Here is a 17,100-nt window from a genome sequence, read left to right on the forward strand (position 1 = left end):
GTTTAAATTCAACAGTTAACAGAATCTATATTTGGTTTCTTCACTTTTACACAATACGCTGAATAATTTCATTCCCTCACGTCTCACGTCGCTAAGAATGTGCGTCCAAAGAATAATCTCATGAGTATTTCGGACGAAACTCAACGGGCAAAATGCTAATAAATGCATGGTGACTAAATAAATAGGCGACTGATTAAAGCAATATTGTCTTCGTTAAGCTCGTAGATTGCACAGTGGCTCACAGGCCCTTGTTGAACCAGACGGTGTCCAGATCCGGGCGCTTCTTCTTGATTTCGTCACGCACTTCCGCCTCCAGGCTGTCCACCTTGATCCCCGCCCGTTGCTTGAAGAAGGCGCAGCCGAGGGGCGTGGCGAAAATCAGCACGAAGCCGCAGAAGAGCGTTTGGATAGGGGCGTTGGACCGTGGGAATCTGGCCAGGAATCCCCTCTTTTCGAGGGTATTCATCAGCAGCGGCGTCAGTGCTGAAATAAAGGAATTGTAAGTATTTCAAGGTTTCAGGGAGCCCTGTATAAGCACTTACTCATTCCGGGGATGGCCATGGCGATTCGACTCAGGATAACGGCTGAGATGCCCACAACGGCCGCCTTCTGGGATATGCCCATCTCGTTGTTCTTCTCATCCAGGAGCACCACTCCACTACGCAGCTCCCTAAGAAAGACACAGCCAACGATTAGAAGAAAATTATATTCTATAACCGCAATTAAATTCTACCACTATTAGAAAACATCAACACCTTTCAAACGCGCTAATATGGAAATATGATGCTCTACTTCTTAGCCTTGTTAACATTTTTTTTTTAAGATTTTAATTTGTAATGCTTTTACATAGTCTTAAATCTTTTTTTTGATTTATAACTAGGCAGAGGATTACTGAAAGGGTAACCTGGCTGTGATTGCTTAAATTTTTTTTTTTTTTTTTAATTTTTGATTACAAAAAACACTAGATTGTGTGTAAGCTGCAACATTGCTTTCCTATCTACAATAAGTTACTCAGTTGCCCACATAACTTTTGTGTATTAATCCATCTCACTTTTTAATATATCATATATATCTTTTTAACGCCCTTTTCAGAGAAGAAAGTCAATGGGCTTTGGTTAGTTTCTAGACTCTAAGACCATACTTTTGTAAGCCTCTTCAGTGATATATCTAAAGGCCACTATCAAAATTAAATAGTCATATTGATAAACCAGTACTTACTGCATTCGCATGCAGGGAATGTTGATGCAGTTGGCCGCTCCCACTGCAACCAGGGGTACGAGGCGGCCCAGGAGCGGATTCATGTTCTTCACCGCCCGGTTCAGGGACAAGGCCGTCACAAGGGCTCCGCCGGTGGCCAGGCAGTACGAGGTGATCAGTTGCCTAGGCGGGAGGTGATTTTAGTAAGGGCGACCTCGGCTACGGATCGGTACCTACGACTGGCTGATGGGCGAGGTGCCCGAGCGGTTCGTGAAGTTGACGATGGCGTTGAACGTCTGATTAGACCACTGCCAGAAGACAACGGCGGCCGTGCTCTTGTAGAAGGCCATCATGCCTGGAAAACATTTCATCTATTATTGTGCTCGAATTAATCAACGGCGCGGAAGCAGATAGTTCAAATGGCCCCAATTGAGCCCCAAAAACGCTGCTCGTACTCGTACTCGCCTCCGGTGATGATCATGTTCATGGGCATCTGGGCCGCCATGCGCCCGATCACAATCTGTTTCTCGCCCGTCTCCGGATGGAACGCCGAATCGTACAGGTACTTGGCTCGCCACACGTCGTCGATGGTCTTGCACTCGGGCACATCTTTGCCTGAAAGGGTTTTGTATTGATAGATCAGGCAGTTTGGTGAGTGGACAGTGGATCATCCTTACCGGCCCGGTACTTCAGCACGATCTGGCGGGCCTCCTCCAGTTTCGCGGCGGAGGCCAGCACATTCAGTGGGTTGGTCAGCAGGAAGAAGTGCTTGGCCCTGCCCACATACGATTCCTGGTCATATTTGGGCTGGTCGATGTTGACTCGGGGAAGGGAGCTCATGGTCAGGCCGCAACTGATTTGCCTGCAAAGAATCTTATCAGAATGGAGCTGTAATGACAACTAAAGGTCGGGGGTCTGCAGTTTCGGAGGCCACATATTTCCCGGGTTCGCCTCTGAGAGCGTTTCTTATCAGCCCGATGCTGGTGACCTAACTGCGACGCGTTATCGCTGGTAAACAAGTTTCTCCCGACAACGCTACTTTGCGCATATATGTAGGCATAAGAAAACACACTATGTATACGAAAAAGCCCGTGATTAAGTATGTACACGGGGAGGATTTTAAACCATGGTGTCGGTGGTCGGTGGTCGGTAGCCGTGCCTCCGCTATTATGTATTCAACAGTACCGAAGGTTATATAATTCGTCTGCGATTATGATAAGTATTGACGAATCTACGACTCTTATCGGAGGGAACGCACACAGCAAGCAAAAGAACAGGTAGCAGCACACACACACCGTGTCCGTATACTGTGTATTCCAGCCGACTTCCAGACAACTTTCACTTTCCGGCGTTGCTACCACTTTGGCAGTGAAAACACGAATGAGCGGGAGCCCCCGACACCGGTTGGAGCTCCAGAGAGCTTTCTCCGCTCTTCACGCGCGGCGCATGTGTATGCGTAACGGTTAGTTCGGACGGCGCTGGGGGCGGGGATACTGGATGGCTGGAAAAGGGCGAGAGCGGAGAGTGGGAGAGAGCTTTAGGTCGTGCGCGGCATTTAACAGCTGGGCTTGCCAGGTGGTAGGGCACACGAGATTCCGAGTACAGACTTAAATAATACCCTCTGTGTGTGTCGATCGCTTACGTCGAATACTATTTGTTGCGGCTGCTTGAATCTAAAGTAAAAGAGAATTTGGAAATTGTTAAATCAAAAGAATATTAAATAAAATGTTTACATGATTTTATCCCCTTCGAGAACAAAGCTTACTTTCATCAGTGAATTTGAAATTGTAAATTAGTTTGGAACGCTCATTTTTTTTAAGTGCCGAAGAAGCAAGCATTATCGACCCATGTGGCTATTGCCACATGTTATTTATATATACATATTAATTGTTTAAAGCTTTTAAAATAATAAAACATTTTTAGCATGCCTTGGACAGAAAACGCCTAATCGGTGGTTACCGCCGATTTTTAAATTAAATTTAATATGTTGAGTCAATACTATTAAAGTACAAAAGCAAAATATATAATTTATGTATGCTTTTGTTTAATATTTATAGAAAGATATATTTATTAGTGTAAGAAAATAAAAGTCCAATCTTTTAACACATTTTAATTAAGACATTTTAAGAATGGAACTAAAAAATCTGTGGATTTTCTTATGTTAACTATGAAATTTAATTTAACATTTATTTCATCAAAGTCCGTAAACTTTTCCATTATCAACACGCCTGTCATATTGTGTCATCGTTTATTTAAAAAGCAAATAAAATAAAATAACACTCGCTTATCGGATTATGGTCAAAACTCGGTTTATATAACCATCTGAGGGGTATTATAATTTTAGCTGGAAGTTTTCAAAGTGACTTATCCGGAGTACTGACTAAAAAAATACACACATTTTACGAATAAGTTTAAATTTGGGTTAACTCAAAAAAATATTTTTGTTATTTTAGCTTTTAAGTGTTCTACAAAGGCTTCTAAGTTTCAGTAAATTTTACTCATACGTCACAATACCATATCAGACTTAGTATTAGGAAAAATATTTATTTGGAAAGAGCTACAACTGATCTCCGGGAAATAGAAGCAAATCTGCGCCACCTAGGTATAATAAAAATAGCACTGACAACAGCGCGTATGAGTAATAAAATGGCGCCACAGTTTAAACACGTTAATTTTCAGTTTTTTCCTTCTATCATGAAACAAAAGACAGTATATAAAGTGTTGTTGAGGTGGAATAACAGGACAGAAATTTGTTTTGTCTCTATTTATGCATTTTATTTCCAGAATTCATTATTAGACTAAACATAACAACAACAGTTTTGTATATTAGCATTAGTTTTTCGTGTTATTATTTTCAATCTCACCAATAAGAATAAGTTGTCGCCCCGAATTTAATTTTTAAACACACTTCAGAATTAAATTTGTTAGGTTTTAATATAGTATTTGCAAACAATTACGACTAATTAACACAAATGTCAGACGTAAACATTTATTGTATTTTTTGGTATATCATGTTTTAGATTTAAGTATGTAAGTATAAGTAACAATTATTGTACATTTTATATGTTGTTAAGGGAAAGTTTTATTGAAGTAATGGTTTTGTGTCTACCTCTGCTCCTAGTTCTTGGGTAGTCTGGATCCTCATCAACAAATAAAGCAGCTGGAATATTTATATATATTTCTCTTATAGGTGCAATTTTGCGTTAGATACAGTTAAAAGTAACACGAAACATGTATATTGGATTTAATTTAAAATAATTTTATCGAATCGCAACGACGTACTAACGGTTAGACTTTATTTGATAATTTAAAAGAAAATTCTAATTATAGTTGTTAATTAAAACACATAACTTTTTTAACTAGATTTGTTTATATTGTATGTATGTATAGTATCATAATGGAGTGCAGCTTAGTTACTGATTTAACTGAGAGTATTACATACCCTGTGGTATTTTGTAAAAACTTTCTGGATCGACTATTTTGAAGACTAGGGAAGAACCTTGTACTTGTGTTGTGCCAAGAAGAGCAACCCACTTGTGGTGATAAATAATACAAGAAGTAATGTATGTGTTTTGGTAAGTGGGTGTATTCGACAGGCGATTGTTCATACGATTTATTGTGTAACGTTGCTTTTCATAAATGTTTGGTTGTATGTATTTGTTCAATATATCTGCCTACCTCCACCTCCTTAAAAGATCAGTTTTGATATATTTTTTGTATATTATAAATTATTGTTAGAAAAAGTATTTGCTGTGACAGTTTATTGTCGTGTTTTTAAATAAATAAATACAAATTATTTTAATTTATACGATTTTTGTAAAATTTAGGTTTAACAAATAAACAGTAATATGACTTTAAAACCCAGTGGATTAAAAAAAAAAATATCTGCACAATAAGCTACTATCATCATATGCTTATGACTTAATAAATCCATTTTATGAAATATATCTGGTTCTCATTGGCTTATTGGAAATTTGCCAAATGTTGCAAGCACATACATCCTTTTGGCCCAATTTTTAACTACTTTAGTTCCCGAGATCGCGATCTTTGTTCGGAATGCTAGAGGTGGATTGCTTGATTTTTTAATTATAGAATGAGCGATACATATTTAAAAATAAGAAACCACAACGGACCCTAAAAGGCTAGGGGAGGTATTCATACATATATATTAAACTCAGATCTTCATGCTTTGTTTGCTATTGATTGGTTTCTGGAAGTTGGTTTACATAAATTATAGAAGTCAGTTGCTTGGTCTTACTTTCGTCTGTTCCAAAATATTTAAGCTTGATTCTTTATTGTATATATATGTAGGTTCACTCTGTATAAATATGTACGTAAGTATTTGACTACGATTAGAGAGCGTTCATACAGCAGTGCTCACTACGTAAGAATGTTTATGCTATATGTGTGTATGTTTGGGTATATACTGTCTTAGACATTGCTCTTAGCTAACGTCTGATTCTGTTTATCGATTGACCACCAGCTTTAATGTCAATAAGCCACTTGCGCAATTGAAGAAAATCTGCTGTGATCTAATTTAGAAGCTAGGATGGCCAATCGGCTATCGATATATTACGTGTGCCTTAGTTGCCTAATCAGAGACAAATAACACAGAATTAAAGCGTACTCTTGTTGTGATTTTGAATAGTATTGTTACCCGCTTTGAACACTTTACAATGTTACATTTGAATTAACAATCTTGCATTGCCTTCTCTGATGTTTCCTTCAAGGATTATGTATTGACAGAACAATAAATAATAATATTAATGTAGGATTATTGTTAACTTAACCAACATTCAGTTCGGTTATGACAATTTTTTCGTTGAAATTAGCAAAGAAAAAATATTGAAACCTTTAAACAAATATTTTTTCCAACGAGTACCACGAAATTTCATAAAAAACTGGAAAGAGGTCAGGTCTAGTTATGAAATTGACTTTGACTTTAGGTATTTAATATGCGTTCCATAAAATAATGTATATATAATATCTGTATGTTATTTACAATAGAAAATTGACACGATTAATTGCCGCCATGATCATTTTCTTTGCACTTTACTGTTAATATGAATCATCGGAAAGACTAGGACGTTTTTTTGTGTGGTGTCGTTAAATAATTGACTGTAAATTTAGTTGAATTTAATAAAAATATACACATATGCTTGCACTTTTTTGAAAAATAAAGTTTTCTGGTCATAAATTGAACAAAATTCGTTGTCCTTGTTCCACAGCTCATAACTCTGCGTTTCTGGTCCGTCTCGAAATATTCGTTTACTTGGTCAAAGCCCAGCTCGAGATAAATTTCCACGAGTGTTTTATGTCTTAATTCACGGAGCTTCTTACAAGAATTCGTAAAACTAAGGTCTATTATTAATCAACTGGTAAGAAAACTATGTGGTTCAAAAGTATATACATACATGTATGCGACTAAATGAAACAATATAATCGCATAGTGTTTTGATTGTGGTGTGGGACATTTTGCGTTGTTTCTTAAAACCATTAGCACAATAGCTAATTTTTTGTTGTTCTCATTGTTCTTAATTGCATACATTTGTCTCCCTATCTACAGTTGCTATTTTTGCTTTATATATTCTTTCTTTTATTACATATGTATGTGTAATTCTCTCTAAAGTGGGACACTTTTTTAAATTTGCGAAAAATTTCAATTTTCTGTTACGTTAAGCACTTAATAAGATAACAAAAAATAAATTATTTAGGCAATTATAAATACTTAGGCAAATTGAAGTTCGAAAAAACGACCATGTCGTTTAAATTCAAAGTCAAAACATAGTAGCTTAGGGATAATGGAGTTTGAGCACGTAAAGACCATGTCTTATTGGTAAATAATATGAGCAAATGCAAATGTGCTTAGTATCAAAACACACTAAATTTTTATTTGTTCTTTGAATCCTGTTTTCTCTGCAATAACAGACAGAAAATCAAAATTCTTCGAAAAATAAGTGTTTCTTTATAACAAAAACCAAATCATTTAAGTTGAATTTACAAAAGTTTCTCAACTTAGAAAGAACCACTCCTATACTGTTTTTTAATTGCCTAAATATTATTTAAATACATATTAATAAATATAGTATACATGTACATTTATATAATTTATCTTTTTGGTTTATCGTCTCCACGTTCCTTTGGTGCAATGTAAAAATTCATGTAAAACGCGTTTTGAGTATTAAATTTGTCCTCTAATTAACGTTAGGTAAATGTTACTCTTCATCCATCCCCTCCAGTATCTTGCAGTGTTTTCGGTTGGTTTTAGCTGCGGCTATGAACAATTCTACTTGTATGTCTATATGTATACGGTACTTGGTGCTGGTAGTGAAAATATAAGTGCGTTTCTGACATCGTCTCGGGTTCTTAGTAAGTGCCTGAAACGGAGAAGTTAGTTAGTTAGTTAGTTAGAGGGGCTCAACCGGTGCGACCGCATCCAATAGAGGAGCATACTCACTGGGACACTCGGGTGGGTTCATGTAGCCAAAGACATTCATTTCGTAGAGCGACGCCAGCGTGATGAAGAACAGATACCAGATCATGAGTATGATGCCCAGTCGCTTGTCCAGCTTCCAGCCGTTCAGGTGCGTCGAGAGGATCAAGAAGACCACGGTGGAGAACAGTGACAGCGTGGAGTAGGCTAGTCCTGAGAACGATATCAAGGGGAAAGGAAAAGACAGAGAGGGGGAGAAAGAACACTCAAGGATTAGACTTGACCGGGATCAGTGTGTGCTGCTACTTTAGCTAGGAGACTGACTAGGACACTCATGCCAGGCAAACCACACGATGGACACACGACGAGCACTACGAGGTAGATAGACACGCAAGCAGATACGGATTTGGGGGGCAGTACCTACCCTTGGATATTACGTTGACGTGCGAGCCGGGCTTTATGATGGCCGTTTGAATGAACCAGGGAAGACCTAAGCACACTAGTATATCAAAGACATTGGAGCCAATGGCGTTCGACACGGCCATGTCGCCGTAGCCCTCTTTGATAACGGCTATTGAGCTTAGGGCATCCGGGACGGACACGCCAGCGGCCACAAACGTCAGCCCCATCACTGTGTCCGGAATGGCCAGCGTGGAGCCTATCACGGTGATCATCCACACCATGAAGTACGAGTAGAACGAGATCCACACCATCGACATCAGGAACGTGAATGGGTACCAGTTGCGATACTGCTCCAGCCGGCAGTCGGGCATCGTCTTCTTGCAGAGATAGTGGATCGGGTAGACCACGTACCAGGCGACCAGTGCTGGCAGCCCTCCTTCCGTCGGTCGGAGCAGGGGATCGCGGCGTGGCTCTCGCTGCTTGTCCGTGGACTTGTAGTAGTCGACGCCTCCGGGCGCGGCTGCCTGGTTGGCAACCACTTGGCCACCACTCTTGGCAGCAGTTGCCGCCGCCGCCGCCGCCGCCGCCTCGCCTGTGACCACTGACTCGGGCTGGTCGGCGTGGTAGCCCATGTTCTCCTGACCCACCTGGCCCATGCCCCAGTCGTCGACCGGCGGCGGATTGGCCACCGGCTTGGGCTGGCTCTCCTCGCCCCAGGCGGCGTTCGGGTCCCAGCTGGCATTGGGATCGCTGTAGTTCTGGTAGTCGTTCTGCGGCTGCGCACTGAGCTCCTTTGGTGGCTGCTGCCCCTGGGCCTGGCCAGTCTCTTGGGTGTATGAGCTCTCCGGCACGTTCTTGTAGGTCACCAGCGCCGACTGCTCCTCCTTGCTGGGCAGCTTGAAGGGCAGGTTCAGACCCAGGGCCCATCGTTCCAGCTCTGTGTTGAAGTGCAGGGCCACGCAGTAGACCACGTAGCAGAGAAGCATCACCACGGACTCAAACTGAAAGGAGGGCCAAAGGTTAGGTGACGATCGCTGGTCTGTGCTGATCTGTGGTGATCTGTGCGGCACTTACGCAGGAAATGACGTCGTTGAAGATGATTATCAGCATGACCAGGATGGAGACGCAGTAGAAGAAGCAGTCTCGCACCAGGGGCCACCAGTTCAGCTGGCAGACGGTGCCCGAGCACAGGGCGCACACTGAGATCACGAACATGATGTTGAACACGGCCGAGCCGATGACTCCGCTGATGCCGATGTCGTCCTTGGCAAAGAACACTCCTATGACCACGGTGGCCAACTCAGGGGCCGAGCTTCCGGCAGCCATAAACGTGGCTCCCGCCACATCCGGCGAAAGCTTTAGCTCTACAAGTTAATCAGAATCAATTACGCTCCTGGATTTGAACAAGCTTTCGACAAGTGCAAGCATATCATATTGTAAAGGGCATCAAAGAAATCTATTAGTGGAAGGACCGGTATTTATTTCCATATTTTAAACCTTTATATTCGAATTTTTTTTTTTTACTTTTTCTCGATTAAGTTTCGCGATTACTAGTTCGTCGAAAGAGTCCAGATAGACGGATGGCTGGATAAAATTGGTTTTCGATGATGACACACGATGCTTAAGGGATAAATTGTCTAGAAGATATAGTTTTACTTTGCCTTATGAAAAGATTAACAAATTTATTTACAATTATTGCGTTCTGACAATCTCATCGCTTCTCATCGCCGAACCACCAATTTAAGTAAACAATCTTAAGTAAAAAAAATAAATAAACCCGTTCTCGTTGAGTAAAAGGGTTTCCGACCGCATAAACTATGTTTGTATATTCTTGATCAGGATCTCTAGCTGCGTCGATCTAGTCCTGTCTGTCTATATGAACGTCAAGATCTTGCAAATTATTTTGAAACTACTGGAGTAAGAGTGTCCAAAAGACAAAGCATTCCCTTTCATTTCGGATTCATTTCATTTTGAACAGTTGATGGGACTTTTCTGACTGATCAGATCGATAGCACTCTTTAAAGCCTCTAAAGATTTCATTGAAGTCCCGTATTTCAAGCTCACCCTCGCACAACCGGTCCAGGCTGGCCACAAAGTACTCGTCGCACACGATAGCCAGGCCGAAGAAGGTGAAGATGGCCACCAGGATGTGCAGGATGAGGCCGCCGTGCTGTCGAGCCCACTTGTTCATCAGCGGCTCAGGGAACTGTTCGATGGCCGGAGGCGTGCAGTTGTAGCGCTTGGGACGCCAGGTGGGAACGGCTCCATGAACGGGAGTGGCCTGCGTGGTCACCTGCCCCTGTTGGAGTGAAACGTGGTCTTGGGTGATCTTGCAGCTTGTGAATCACTGAACTACTCACCTCAAACGCCGGTGTGGTATCCAGAACGGAGCTGCCCTCTGTGTTCGCCCCCGCGCTGTCCTCTCCCTTAGCCTCCTCGTCGCCGTCGCCCTCTTCCTGACTTCTCACATTGGCGGACAGGGGCAGTCCCTCTTTGGTGTCTCCTTTGGCGGAGTACACGCTGACGCAGTAGTATATTAAGAAAAGCAGTCCCATGTTCCACATGCGGGCGCGGCGCGATCGGCGACGAACAATCTGTAAATTAGAGGTGTGGGTCACATAAATGTGGCATCTGACTTTTGAAAATATAAAAGAAGTCTGCTAATGTTGCACTTTTAGTGCAGAACAATTCATTCGATCCATCAAAATCAAATACAAGAACTTTAGATTTCTAATAAAGTTTTCGATTTACTGCATAAAAGTTTAAACGCACTGTAAATACAATACATTCATGTTCATTCATGCTAGGGCCTCCATTTCAGCTCCTGTATTGTACAATTTCTAAAGCCTTAAATTTATAAGAAACACTAACAATCTTTTAGCAAATATGTGTATTAGCAACAGTTCTGTTTTGATTATACCATTGTTGAGACGTTTGAAACAAAAGATAACTAGATTCTCTTTGACAATCCTAAATGACAGCGTAAATGAATTCTTTTAAATGTAACTCGCGATTTCTTTATGGAAACCTGAAATTGACTCCTACATGGAAAACGGAAAGTTTGAGACATCATTGTAAACAGCTGTAATTATACGGCAAAATACTATATAAACAACCTAATATGAATCAGTTAACCATTGACCAATATGAGTTAAGTTCAACGCGAAACAAATTTTGGACTGTAACACATTTTTCGAAATAATGACAAATAACCAAAAAAAAAAACGATTTTTCCAAAAGAAAGAAAAAGTTGCCAATTTCGACAATTTGTATTTAGAACCCTTTAGTATATATGTATGTATATATAACTATTTTATGTTATCGAAGGTTAGGTCTTTTCGGAAGTACCGAAGAAAGAATTTTTTGTAAGCAATAATATTCATTATTCATAAAATGTTTCTTTCAGAATGTAATATCAAAAATTTTAAATACTAAAGACTATCGTCACGACAGTTCTAGCTCGGTATTTTTTTTAAAACGGAAGTAAAAAGTTTTATTAGTTTTAGTTTAGTTTTATTCTAATTGGTTCAAAACTGATTTTTATAAAAATTATTTAAGAATAACCAGGTAAACTCCAAGTATAAATCCGAAATCTTTGTCAAGTATCTATATTCTGTTTGACTTAACCTACACTCGATTATCGGTTAGATTTTTCCAGAAAACTGTGAGTTAATCAAAAAAATTATTGGTAAAATTACCTTATTATGCAGTTTAATTCTTCCAGTCTAAAACAAACAAACACAATTTAGCCAATGACAATATTTTATAAGAGTCTTTTTGACGGTCAAAATAATTTTATGGTTTCTCTATAACGTTGTTTCCAATGCAAAATAGCTTTATTTGCATTTCTAAGAGCGTTGTAACTTTAACTTTTTGATTTAATCATGAATTACGAAACTTTTGTACATATACTATTTTTTTTAATAAAGACAAACTTTTTAGAAAATCATTTCTGTAAAGGGGCAAATGGATACTTAGTCAGAAAACACATATTAATTGTTCTTTCCCTCAGTGTAGAAAACAGCTTGTATAGGAAATGGAAGCGTATTAGGTTTATTTTCTCTGGTTCGACGTGGTTTGTCTTTGTGCCGCTTACCGGCTTTGTCTGCCAGCTTGGCAGTAGAAACATGACACCAAGCATGAACTGCAGCTGAACTTCACTAAAGGCTAGCCAACCAAACTAAGTCATATGTATTCGCTTTTCCTTAAAGTTCAATGGTACAAGGGTGTTGCACATATGTACTCAAATGTTAGCCGTCCAACCATTTGTGCAAATAATCATGTATAATCATAATCAACTTTTGAATCATTTTTTTATGTAGAACATTTAAAACATAAAATTCGATATATCTTCTTTTTTTAATCGGCGTCATTGTCGTCATTGACCATTACCGTCTTTAGACGGTAATTTCGATTAACTTCTGCTATAATTTTTTATTAAGCCAATTTTCTTTTACCGATAGATATTGACCGAAAGAAAATATACCACCCAAAAAGATATATACCCCAATAATGAGTTACTAGAATCCTAACAGAAATAAGAGAGTTGTAAAAAACTCGATGCGTGCACGGACGGAAGGGCATACAAGGCTGATGATCTTAATTAATATTACATATAATTTATAGGATCGATAACGCTTCCTTATACCTTTTAAAACTATTACTCTTCACTTATAAGATTTTTATTGAGTTTCGCCCCAAAAACAGATAAATATAGATAAGCTTTTGATAAAGGTTATTATTTTATTTTTAATTAGCGGCTGAGAAGGCTTTTTAAGTCCCAATCTAAGTTTTAATATAATGAACATAAAAATTTTATCGTAATTTTTAAAGAAAAGTTTTTTTTTTTAAATTTACATTAAAAGTTTTTTTCTTGAAACATATATATTTTTTTTGGTTAAAAACAAATACATTCAAGGCAATATTTCTGAATTTAAGAATTAAATTTTAAGTGTACGCTTAACGGGTATTCGAATATAGCTAAAAACAATTTTTTTGTAATTGATTCGGTACAATGCCTTAAAAATGACTTGACGGAATTTCCACATCGATAGCGGAGACCGGTTGATTAACTTTATTCGCTTCTCGATCTTGTTGAAATTAAATATTTTTGCAATTTTTCTTGCCAGTCTACCTTCTATTGGATGTTGGTGTTACCCAAGAAGTTAGTACCACCCAAGAAATCAAGAATGTAGAAGTCTACGCTTATTATTATTCTGTCTCAGAGTGACAGGACAGACTACTGCAATTTGTGGGCGTGGCCACGTTTTGAAATAAACTTGCAATGTGGGCCAAAAGAAGTGACAGTATTGGAAGATCTCTTGTTTTTGCAAATGGCCTCCAATTTCAAATTTTTGGACTAGACAGTTGTTGAATATCAGTGAGCGTTATACTCCTCAATCGCGAGGACGAATTGACCAAAATCATAATGAACGAATTGGGCTTCCATTCCACCTCAGCGGGTACGCGAACCAGGAGCCATTACATCCGCTTAAGCTAAAGAAGTCATCGGGTTATTTTTACGTAAACGCCGCAGGTTAAAGAAAACAGTGGACGGTGCGCGTTATAGGGCCCATGTTAACCAAGTGTTTTCTGCAGCAATTGGAAAAAGAATTAAAACGGAAAGACAGACGGACAGACACACGGAAAGATGGACATGGCTAGATCGACTCTCCTAGCGATGATGATCAGGAAAAAATATACTTTATAGGGTCGGAAATGTCTCTATCACTGCATTATAATCTTCTGACTGAAATTAAAATACCCTCTGGAAACGTATTGCTCCAGATTTGACGGCTAAACTTTTAGCCGGTTTATAAGAGGGTCAAAGCTGGTGGGTGGTTATAATTTTCTTAGACGAAAGGAAGTTCGACCTTTTGTTGGTGCATTTCCACAAAAGAAGTAGAAAATCTGTATCAAAACAATAGGCGAAGCACAAGGCAGATAAAGTGAAGTCTTGGTAGCTTTATCTGATATATCTGATATCATACCAAACATCAGACTACATTTTTTATACCCTTGCAGAGGGTATTTTAATTTCGGTCACGGAGACGTTTCCGCCCCTATAAAGTATACATATTCTTGATCAGCATCACTAGGAGAGTCGATCTAGCCATGTCCGTCTGTCCGTCCGTTTTATAATATTTTTTAGAAATTCTTTTTGACCAATTAATAATTTGACAATCATAATTTTAATGTGATTGGCATATGATCTTCGACTTGCCGAAGTTTGCTTCCTTTCTTGTTTTAGATAAAATATTTTTTATTTTTGATTTGAAATAAAATATTTATATATGTATGTGCCTCGATGAACTGGTAATAAACAAGAAAGGAAGCAAACTTCGGCATGCCGAAGTTTATATACCCTTGCAGCTATTGCAAGAATTAAATATTTTTGAAAACATTAAAATTATGATTTACTTGCGTATATGTCTAAAAACATTGAAGCAATGATGATTTGCAGCTCATTATTAGGTAGTTATTTTATATAATTTTATTATTTCTATTGGAGCTATATGCTATAGTCGTCCGATTTTGATGAAATTTAAACCGTAATTCTGAAATATTTATCCATTACTATATCTCGAAGAACTAAAAAAAAATTAAAAAACAGCAAAGTTATAATTTTTTTTCATTTATTTTTCCGATTGTTCCTATGGGAGCTATATGCTATAGTCGTCCGATCCGGCTCGTTCCGACTTATATACTACCTGCAATAGAAAGACAACTTTTGGGAAAGTTTCATGCAGATAGCTTTAAAACTGAGAGACTAGTTTGCATATAAACGGACGGACAGACGGACGGACAGACGGACATGGCTAGATCGACTCTACTAGTGATGCTGATCAAGAATATATATACTTTATAGGGTCGGAAACGTCTCCTTCACTGCGTTGCAAACTTCTGACTGAAATTATAATACCCTCTGCAAGGGTATAAAAAACGAATATTAAACGAATGATTTAAAATACGGACCTCAAAAATAGCAATAGCGAACAAATCGGTTTAAGCTTGTACGTGCTGGAATATTAACACATGATTGCTTGGAACGCGAAGGTAAATTCGTTGGGCTTGCTTAAATTTATTTAAATTACTAAAAAAATTGTAAGACCTCAGCTTTTATTTCATTATCTAATTCCATAATGACCACTTCCGAATCTAATTTTAAAATCAGTTTTTTTATGATTAAATAAGTTCAGGGTGCAAGCGGATGTACATATGTAACTTAGTAGTGTGGTTTTATTTTTAGATGCTCTCAGGGAGTGTGACGCGGTCATTAGAGGAAAAAAAAACTGCTGCCTCCCAGACAACGGCACAGATGAGCTTTAAGTAAACAACAGTGAAAGTACCAATGCTCAAGTAAAAGTATGCAATACTAAGCGAACCGGTTGCCCTGGCAGGAACGAGGACCAAATCTCAGTCCCAATTCGAGTGTCTATCATGAGACATAATGGACATCATCGTCTCCCGGGTCCTTGATTGGCAAGTCAAACTGTGAATTCAGGAGCAACAGCAGCCATTAATGTCTTGGAATAAATTTGAGCAACAATGCTTTGTTATGGACGAAATTCTGGGTGTCGTTGTTGTTGTTGTCGTTGTTGCTGCTGCTGCTGCTGGCGTGATAACAGCGCAAATTTGAAGCAATTGCTAGAGCGTTGGGGGCTCTCTTTCTCTCTCCCTCTCTCTCTGTCTTGGAACAGAGGGAAAAGAGCGAGGTTGCGACGAGAGGAAGTGGGGTCTTTACCACAACTACGAGCGGCCCTGGGATACAGGGATAGCATCGTGGTGGGTGACGGGCGGAATGGGATGCGGGACCTCGGCGTCGTCTGTCTGACTGAGTGACTAACGAAACCACCACACCAGTCCGTAAGCCCAGTGCCCCCCTTTTGGGCCACTCGGTCATGCCGCAAAATATCGATTTACAGTTACGTCCCCACCCCTGCCACCTCTCGCTCTCTCGCTTTGTTGGGTAAGCTTGCAAGAGCGGGATAGCGTAGTGTTTTTCGCTTGACTTTTGCCGTTAGTTACCGTTTTTGTTGTTGCTGCTGATGCTGTTGTTGCCTCTTAGAGGTGGGAGAGAGGGGCAGGAGGGTGTGGGGAGAATCCACGATGACGGCGTCATCTTATAAAAATAAATGGCTGTGCTAACTAAACAGACGAGGAGAAAGTTGCGGCGGGGGGGAGGCTTGGTGGCTCGGCTTACATCACACACGCTCGTGTTTTCCTTCAGCGGCGCAAAACAATGGGGCATGAAAAAGCAAAGGCGCTGCTTTGTGCCTTATTCCTACAACGAGGGACGAGTGCTGACAATTGACTTGCAATTTGCATTAAGCCCAGGGATGGGGATAAACAAGGCTCAGCGGATTAGGCCTGCACCTTGCGGCCCATTTCATAATCACTTTTTACCATTTTCACTGATGCCTGCTGGCGCTGCTCGAGGTTCACTCTTCACGGATTTGTGGACGCGTTAATTACAGGCGCTAGTTGGATTTTAGCGGAAAACAGATACAGAAGAAACCGTTGCCTTGGAAAACATGTGAGGAATCAGCCGGATAGTTTCAGTTCACTGGGCAAGCTCGACTAATCCATTGGGCCCTTCGCTGGTGCCCCTATTTGTTGGGTTTTTCGGGATATTACTAGCACATCATTTCTGTCAATCGACCGTTTTGGGGCTTTTTCCTTCGCCGGACGAGTGTGGGCGAGTGTATGTGGTTCGATTCGAGCACCTCAACCTCACGAGACCGAGACGAGAGCGGGCGCGGACCGAGCTAGCCTGGTTTGCCTTTGCCACTGATTGCGATGACGTCTGAGCGCGGACTGATGCAGCGTCGTCGCGTCTGCCGCACAACTTCGCACGGATGGAGCGGACGCCGCGGAAACCCACCACAGCCGAACGCCTTGGCCGGAAATGCGAAAGTGCGACGCCTGCGAAAAGGTTTCGGTGCGAGTGCGAGTACGGTTGTTTGGACGGTCAGCCCCATCTATGGACCGCTTTTCGAGGCACGGTCACAGCTGTGTTGGACTTATTTTATCTGCGCGATAACTTGGCTAGCTGGTGAGCTTTTAAC

At 40.1% G+C, this 17,100-nt stretch overlaps 2 protein-coding genes across 7 annotated transcripts; both read right to left on the reverse strand.

Annotated features, from left to right (window-relative positions):
* Positions 1-7: 7 nt before the first annotated feature.
* On the reverse strand, positions 8-2,925 carry LOC128252446 (sideroflexin-1-3). Of its 5 annotated transcripts, none has more exons than XM_052980171.1 (7): positions 2,840-2,925; positions 1,875-2,059; positions 1,663-1,812; positions 1,435-1,552; positions 1,219-1,380; positions 543-670; positions 8-483 (listed from the first exon to the last, which is right to left on the reverse strand). In XM_052980171.1, the coding sequence occupies exons 2-7, from the start codon at positions 2,035-2,037 to the stop codon at positions 239-241; spliced, it is 966 nt and encodes a 321-aa protein (XP_052836131.1). In that variant the 5' UTR covers positions 2,038-2,059; positions 2,840-2,925; the 3' UTR covers positions 8-238. The 5 variants fall into 5 exon arrangements, with proteins under 5 accessions (XP_052836131.1, XP_052836132.1, XP_052836129.1 ...); XM_052980172.1 differs by lacking the exon at positions 2,840-2,925 and adding an exon at positions 2,816-2,834; XM_052980169.1 differs by lacking the exon at positions 2,840-2,925 and adding an exon at positions 2,491-2,572.
* Positions 2,926-4,294: 1,369 nt separating this feature from the next.
* LOC128252432 (probable sodium/potassium/calcium exchanger CG1090) lies at positions 4,295-16,893 on the reverse strand. 2 transcript variants are annotated; one of them, XM_052980148.1, is made up of 7 exons: positions 16,439-16,893; positions 10,393-10,626; positions 10,097-10,331; positions 9,107-9,396; positions 8,051-9,033; positions 7,655-7,837; positions 4,295-7,574 (listed from the first exon to the last, which is right to left on the reverse strand). In XM_052980148.1, the coding sequence occupies exons 1-7, from the start codon at positions 16,439-16,441 to the stop codon at positions 7,496-7,498; spliced, it is 2,007 nt and encodes a 668-aa protein (XP_052836108.1). In that variant the 5' UTR covers positions 16,442-16,893; the 3' UTR covers positions 4,295-7,495. The 2 variants fall into 2 exon arrangements, with proteins under 2 accessions (XP_052836108.1, XP_052836109.1); XM_052980149.1 differs by lacking the exon at positions 16,439-16,893 and adding an exon at positions 10,805-10,946 and having other exon boundaries at positions 7,655-7,843; positions 8,055-9,033.
* Between the last annotated feature and the right edge of the window lie 207 nt (positions 16,894-17,100).

Source organism: Drosophila gunungcola, chromosome 3R, assembly GCF_025200985.1.
Source record: "Drosophila gunungcola strain Sukarami chromosome 3R, Dgunungcola_SK_2, whole genome shotgun sequence".
Lineage (NCBI taxonomy): Eukaryota > Metazoa > Arthropoda > Insecta > Diptera > Drosophilidae > Drosophila > Drosophila gunungcola.

Coding starts and splice junctions, on each gene's coding strand:
- LOC128252446 (XM_052980171.1), bottom strand. CDS start 2,037: ATGAGCTCCCTTCCCCGAGTCAACATCGACCAGCCCAAATATGACCAG. Junction 1,553..1,662: donor GAACATGATCATCACCGGAG/GCGAGTACGAGT, acceptor AATGTTTTCCAG/GCATGATGGCCTTCTACAAG. Junction 671..1,218: donor ATTCCCTGCATGCGAATGCA/GTAAGTACTGGT, acceptor TGTCTTTCTTAG/GGAGCTGCGTAGTGGAGTGG.
- LOC128252432 (XM_052980148.1), bottom strand. Junction 9,397..10,096: donor CCTGGACCGGTTGTGCGAGG/GTGAGCTTGAAA, acceptor ATTAACTTGTAG/AGCTAAAGCTTTCGCCGGAT. Junction 9,034..9,106: donor TCAACGACGTCATTTCCTGC/GTAAGTGCCGCA, acceptor CCCTCCTTTCAG/TTTGAGTCCGTGGTGATGCT.